Genomic DNA, 7,121 nt, shown 5'->3' with positions numbered 1-7,121 from the left:
ATCAGCGTTGTCGTATCGAAATTTATTTTGCAGTGCCAAATTCATTCCAATAGTGTTGCATAAATAAGTACCGAAATTTCTTATTGCCCATTTCCCAACGTATTTATATGTCTGTATGTGCATTAATTGTTATGAAGGCGAAACAAAAATAAACAAATAGAGATATATCGATTTTGAGGAATTCAACATTTAAGCTGACAACTATGCATGTTTTTATGGTAATTGTTTGTTTTATAAGGCCCTCTATGCACCATAAAACACAATTTGTAATTAGCTTTTACATATTAAAGAACTTTATTTTTAAATTTCATTTTTACAATCTCTAATTAGTTATGCTTCAGTTTCTTATATTATTTTTCAAATTTTATTATTTTATTTAATAATTTGATGTAGTATTAGTATATATGCATGTAATATCTTTCTTTAGGTCGGAAAGGTTTTTATTTTGTATCCTCATTCAAACAAGCTTGCTTTTGAAAGGTGTTTAAACTAAATATTCTACATTAACAATTTCGAATTACATTATTAATTTAGTTGTAAATATAATTTCGAGAATGCGCTCTGAGCAACTTTAACTGAGAGATTCAGTATCCACATCCGAGAAAGTGCTGCTTGAAATAAGTGTATGTTTGTGGTGTTTATGGTTTTATTAACTGTGTGTTTATATAAGTTGTGGGATTGTAGGTATTGAAAGAAGCGTTCACTAATTCAATGTTTATACTATAATTATTTATAATAATAAGAATAAAAGCAAATTTATTATTAAAATAATTAAGATATTAAATAAACGTTAGCCATAATTAATGTTTGCACTATGCGAGGTCGGCTGATAACTGCTCGATATATTTCGCTGCTGTTGTTGTTGCTGTACCTGCATAGACTGTATTTGAGGCTGATAGTTAGCAAGCTGTTGTTGAAGTAGCTGATGATGCTGCTGTTGTGGCTGATGTGGCTGCGTGGCCATTAAATGATTCTCATGACACCACTCAACAAAATCGTCAATAAGCACCGGCCATGCCCCTTCTGAATCATAGTTACTCATATTGTCATCAATGTGTGTGGCGAAATCCAGTAGTAAATTCCAGGTGTCTTTAGGTATGGAACGTTTATGTTTCTCCTGCGTTTAATAAAATTTGGTATAATATTGATTCAGCAACAATGCCATAACATATTTTTTAAATTACCTCTAAAAACCTACACCACAGATCCAAGAATTTAAATCGGCTACTGAGCACAATCTTCCAGTAGACAATGGCCATATTTAAGTCGATTCCCTTCTGACCTAGATCCTTTGCATAGTTGAAAGTAAACTGATAGAAGTCCTTAAATTTGGCTATATCATTCAACTCCATTTCCAGTTGAGGCAATTTCGCTTTGAGCTTATCTACACTGTCCACACCGAGATCTGCCATACCATTCACAAATTCATCATGTTTGAATTCACATTGCACTTCAGCGCGAAATTTCCAGGCAATTATTAGAACCAATTTAGATTCAGGACTTAAAGCGAGATCATCTAAGAAACGAATAACTCCATCTGCGGTAATTTTCTGAGGTTCACATGGATCACGGTAACGCAGGAAGAGCTGTTCAATACGTTTGCGATCCAACTCGCGATAATAATATTCTGGATTTTGAAAATAGTTGTCGCTAGCTAACTCCAACTTCCAATCATTTTGTTGGAGGCAGTATATAGCCGTTTGTTCGCCCGTCTGTGTTAGCGATATGAATCGTTTTACTTTATCTTTTTGTGTGGACTTCAATTTATTCTAAAATAATGAGTATAGAATCAACGAAAGTATTGTTAGAATGTTACACCAACAATTATGTAAAAAAAAATTGGCATACACATTTGCTGTTAATGCCAAAGTATGATTGTTCTCTGTTTTAGTGCGCGAACGAACGTATTATTCAACAAATTGCTTTCACAAATTTCTTATTGGATTCTCATTGGTGTTATGGATCTGATGCAAACAATTTATTCATAATAAAACTATAAAACAATTATGCACTTATATTTTTAGATGTTAGCAAAAGTTAATAGTTAGTTTAGTTTGCATCAAACAGTGAACGCATACGAATTCCATTGGTTCTCAGCTGCAAAAGTCTTGCATTTGTTGCCCGCCGCCACCCCCTTGCATTGATCCGTTGCGTATGCATTAAATGCAGTACACTTTTATCTGCACCCAAATTGGACTTCACTTACCATCTCGATGCTACCAATTGTTTGAAAGTGTGTCGTGGGAAAATTCACTGTTCCGACGTTTCAAAATTGTCTTCACTAAAAAAATTAATTTTCCTCGCCTTCTTTATTTCGACTTTCTTTCGTTTGCTATTTTTACGTTTCGTTTTGCGCTGCCTTTCGCAGAGAACGTTCAACGTGTGCTACCAGATGTAAACATTTCCAAACTAATTTTTCCATGGTAGATGTCGCCTTATGGTAGGTCAAGCTGTCAATTATTCTCAATCTTTTTGGCTTGCGATTCGTAAATATTTACGAATTTTCGGTACAAAAGTAAAAACAACTGACAATTGCTTACGGACGGATATGTGGAAAGCTTCAGAAACAATTGTTTCGCGCTCAATTTGAAACTGGGAATTCGAATCAACAATTGAAAGGCATAATTCAATAAATCATTCCTGTTTCTTTTTAAAATGGCAACTGATACATACAAAAAAGACACCGGAATTATTCGATTTAAAAATGCTTTGTATTTTTATTTAATAGCATTAAAAACACAAACTAAAATTTATTAGAACCTATGGTTAAATGTAGTTTTTGTTATTTATGTATGTACGTGTATATATATTTTTAGTGTATGTATTCAGCAATCTTCGATATGTTAGACGTAGAGCCAAAAAGGCACTCCTAATGACTGCTGCAAATTAGGTCATGGGTTGTATCGGTGATTTGTATGAGACGACTAGCGTCATGTACACATATATATGGAATGCGCCATGAAAGTTACGAAATAAATGCCAAATATAATGAACAAAAAACTAACAGATGGAAAAAATATGATTCTACAAAATAAAACTAATTATACAAAAACAAACATTTCGTAAAAATATTTGTGTTTCATTTCTTTTTCTCGCGGGACAAAAAATCAATTGATTGTGTTGCACGGCTTAGAACGCTGGATGAATTTTAACAGTTACATTAAAATTACGAATTTAACGCTGGAAGCCAAATGACTACTCATATAGTGTGGGGATTTTCTATTGAATCAACAAATCTAATCGTTTGATTTTAAAAGAGCATTTTCTCCAACATTTTGCTAAGTTTCTCATGAGCGTAGCGCATTTTCTGATAAAGATCCTTGGAGCAACCATGTTGTTTAATTGTTGAGAAACGGTAAGTACGGAAATTCTTCTCATGATCCATATAAGTAATGGCACTCATACGCGGACACAAAATAATCTTCATATGATCGGAGAAATTCAACTGAAATGTAAAAAGTTGGCAAGTCACAGTTAATGTTTATATTAAATTATAAAATTTACAAACCTGCAATGAACCATTGGTTAAATGCATAACAACGGCGCACGTTGTGCGAAACCACGAATGTAAATGTGGCATACGGGAAATCTGATCGCTTTCGAAGTTCACGTTGTTTGCACCAGCTTTAACAAGATGTTCGGTCATGTAACGCTTAAAGTACGTGAGCAACTTCATTTTCTTATCTAAGGTTTGACAGTAGTCGGTGGTGGTCATGTACGTTTCCTTGCCATCTTTGTCAATGAAATGCACATTGCTGTAAAAGAATAATAATAAATTATTATTATACTAATTATATTTTATTTTATATTTGGTGAAAACTCACATCTGGTTTGGTAACAATATGAGTTTGGTAGTATCATTAAACATTACACCCATTCCTTCGTCGCACAATTGATAACCAAATCCATATTTGTCACTGTAGTCCACCCACTTTGACACCCAGAAAAGGGGTTGTGCAGCCGGATCTGTGTTTTCATCGCCCAAATTACGTGACAACAGCTTCGGCTATAATTATTAATTTATGCAAAAAAAAAAAACAAATCAAGCCATTTAAATTGTGTTTTAATTTTTTGTATCACCTTGGCATTAATGAGTTCGGTCAATTGTTGATGCAGGCTCTCAATATCAGAACGATAATCCTCGTTATGCCGGAAAACTTGTGCAGAGGCAGTAATTGCATCGTGCAAGTTATTTTTAAGGAACGTATGTTCCAACCGTGTATCATCCTTTATGCCGTTTAATTCTAATAAAGGTTTGCGGTGTCCCATAGCATCACTCAATGCCTCATTAACTTCAAGTCGTGGTGCCATAGTCAAACAAGAGCTGGGCAAGAACATGGGCACTGGAGAACAGGCGAGAAAATCAAAGTTCAATAGTTTTCCAATGGTTGGTCGCAATTCCGGTTTGGATTGTAACATGGCAACAATCATATCAGCCGCCGATTTACGTAAATAACTTGGTACTCTATATCGCAAATATCAATAAATTAGATATCTTGGAGGCATTTAATGTTTCTGAAAAATTAATGCAAACCTGTATTGGCACTTTTTGATTTTCTCATATGTGTCTTTTAATGTTTTTGTTTCAAATGGTGGTTGACCGACCAGCAGCGTATACATGACACAACCAATCGACCAAATATCTACTTCGAAGGAGTGCCCTTTTTTATTGAGAATCTCGGGCGCTATATAATTTGGTGTACCACATAGTGTCTTCTTGCGTTCACCTTCGTACTCAACGCGCGTCGCAAGACCAAAATCCCCAATCTTCACATGTAGTAAGTCATCCAAAAAGAGATTGCCTAATTTGAGATCACGATGTATGATGCGATGATCGTGCAAATATTTAACACCCTGTATAATCTGATAGATGTAATATCTGCACTCATATTCAGTAATTGTTTTACGTCGTTTCTGCAGCTCCATCATTGACTAATTATAAATTTAAATAAGTATTTTTTTTAAGAAACTTATTTTAAAAACAATACTTACTCTCTTTTTGCATAACTCTAATACAATGTAGATATTGAAGCTGTCCTCAAAGAAACTGTGAAATTTAACAATATTTTCATGGCTCAGGCTTTTATGTATTGTGATTTCCTGGGACATTTTCTCCTTTTGGTTATGTTTCAACATTAATTTTTTAGATACAATCTTGCCCGCATATACATTATTGGTCTCCACATCAACTATCTCATAACATTTTGCAAAGCCACCCTGTGTAATTGAACTTATTTAGTATTTTACGACTTTGGCAACTCTGTATAAAAAATCTTTAGGATCACCAAGCGTTATCCTTCTAATGAAATGCAATAAGAAACTTAATGGAAAGGACACTTTTAACATAAAATGTTACTATAGTGACCTATAAAGGTCAGATATCTAGACCCTTATTGGACCAGAAAATACTATTATCTAAGTAGCATTAAAATTTGCTAGATCTTTAGAGGTACTTACTTTCCCAAAGAAACGCATACGCTTGTAAGTGGATCTGGATGTAGCATCATACAGCCTCTCTGGTATATCAGACGTTTTATCATCAGTCTTTTGTGCCATGTTGTGCAAGGTTTCAGCTGCTTATTTAAACACACACACGCACACTCGCACGCACGTTTACTGCACAGATCCTCCGTAACTAAACCTAAATCCGCTACCTTTCGTTTTCTTTATATACACAATATTCCCTGCAAGCGTTGACTGCACGAAGAATATTTGCGCGAAACAAACCAATTTTAGCGTAAAATATATACAAACAATCTCGCGCGCTTGTCTTTGCCGCAATAAACTAATTAGCCAACGTTTATACTTAACCAATTAAAAAAATCAACAATCAATCAAACAAGACAACGTTGACAATCGAACGAATTAACGATCTACTAAAGCGCACAAACAAGCGATGAAAGTGTGCTTAGAAAAATATGATCGTGGAGGATAATGAAAACCGTTTGTGCCAGAATTTTCAAAATTCTTTTCGAATAACTTTTGCACTAGCATAATATATGTTGTCCTGTTCTTTCTTATGTTTGATAAATCCTCTTCAACGTTGTTTGGTCTTTGTTGTGCGAAATTTTCGAAGTTTCTTTTGTCACTCAACTATTGTGAATACATTCGATACAGAGTTGATTTATATTGAATATAGCGATATAAATAATTCACTCAAAATTTCCATACATGTCCTTAGCTATTAAATATAATTTGTGTGGTTATAACTTATAACCACAAATTATTATTATATAACACTCACACAGCCCTTAGAATATATCTCGTGCATTTATTACAAGAACAAATAAATACACCCTAAATCACTTTTTACGGCAATATTGAATTCACTTACGGCAAAAAATTTTCCAACGTGCGAGCGCTTTATAATGCAATGCTTTACAGGATGCAAAACACCTATCCTATAAAATTTACGATTGTAAAATTGTATTGCAAGCGGTGAAGTAACTTTAAATAAATAAAAAAAAAACTTACGATAATGTATGTTTGTATTACATGTAAAATTAAAATATCATCTCGGCCCGATCTGCTATGGCTCCGGCTAATACCTGCAACTAGAGCAAGATTTCCTATAGCAACAAACAAATGTAATAGAAGTTAGCATTTATATTCGACCTTTCTATATTTAAATATAGGCTGAACTAAACCAAACAACCGATTTCCCGAATTATAAGGTATTATTCACTACAATAATTAAAAACAATATTTTTTTTACAACTTAAACGCATTATTATTCTTATTATTTTTATGTTTATTTTTATTTTTTAAATTTTGAATATGTTTTGTATGTATCTCAGATCTTTTTTTTTTTAATTAATTATCAAAGTTGACTTGCGTTAGTTTAATTACTCCACAGTCTCATGCTATCAGTATATTTTAACTGACTTGATTAACATGCTTTCCTTCATTGTCATCATCACCTTCATTATTATAATTATTATTACCATTACTAAATACTAAATGTTCCAAATATGACTATATGCTTTTGTTTACGTTGTTTTCAATTTTTGCGGCGTTTGGGGAAAGTATCTCGCTTCATATGTATCATATGTTGCCACTATAACGATTTCTTTTGTATATAGGTATACCATCGTAGTTAAGTCTGTTGTGCTATGCCTAAC

The 7,121-nt window shown here is 33.5% G+C and overlaps 2 protein-coding genes across 2 annotated transcripts; both read right to left on the bottom strand.

Annotated features, from left to right (window-relative positions):
- Positions 1 to 345: 345 nt before the first annotated feature.
- On the bottom strand, positions 346 to 2,373 carry LOC120779172 (DCN1-like protein). Its single transcript, XM_040111407.1, has 3 exons — positions 2,207 to 2,373; positions 1,185 to 1,769; positions 346 to 1,117 (listed from the first exon to the last, which is right to left on the bottom strand). Exons 1-3 carry the CDS (start codon positions 2,207 to 2,209, stop codon positions 791 to 793), a joined length of 915 nt encoding a protein of 304 aa, XP_039967341.1. The 5' UTR covers positions 2,210 to 2,373; the 3' UTR covers positions 346 to 790.
- Positions 2,374 to 2,898: 525 nt separating this feature from the next.
- Positions 2,899 to 5,884, bottom strand: LOC120779170 (serine/threonine-protein kinase polo). Its single transcript, XM_040111404.1, has 7 exons — positions 5,458 to 5,884; positions 4,993 to 5,217; positions 4,535 to 4,932; positions 4,081 to 4,465; positions 3,825 to 4,006; positions 3,509 to 3,755; positions 2,899 to 3,445 (listed from the first exon to the last, which is right to left on the bottom strand). The coding sequence occupies exons 1-7, from the start codon at positions 5,554 to 5,556 to the stop codon at positions 3,251 to 3,253; spliced, it is 1,731 nt and encodes a 576-aa protein (XP_039967338.1). The 5' UTR covers positions 5,557 to 5,884; the 3' UTR covers positions 2,899 to 3,250.
- Between the last annotated feature and the right edge of the window lie 1,237 nt (positions 5,885 to 7,121).

This window comes from Bactrocera tryoni, chromosome 5, assembly GCF_016617805.1.
Source record: "Bactrocera tryoni isolate S06 chromosome 5, CSIRO_BtryS06_freeze2, whole genome shotgun sequence".
NCBI lineage: Eukaryota > Metazoa > Arthropoda > Insecta > Diptera > Tephritidae > Bactrocera > Bactrocera tryoni.
Note: the sequence above shows the minus strand (reverse complement) of the source record. Positions and strands in the feature narration are given on the sequence as shown.

Excerpts from the sequence above, each read along its gene's own strand:
- LOC120779172 (XM_040111407.1), bottom strand. Across the intron at positions 1,118-1,184 it reads TGTGGTGTAGGTTTTTAGAG|GAGAAACATAAACGTTCCAT; the intron begins GTAATTTAAAAA and ends TATTAAACGCAG.
- LOC120779170 (XM_040111404.1), bottom strand. The coding sequence starts at position 5,556 with ATGGCACAAAAGACTGATGATAAAACGTCTGATATACCAGAGAGGCTG. Across the intron at positions 4,933-4,992 it reads TAGAGTTATGCAAAAAGAGA|TCAATGATGGAGCTGCAGAA; the intron begins GTAAGTATTGTT and ends ATTTATAATTAG. Across the intron at positions 3,446-3,508 it reads TAACCAATGGTTCATTGCAG|TTGAATTTCTCCGATCATAT; the intron begins GTTTGTAAATTT and ends TTTACATTTCAG.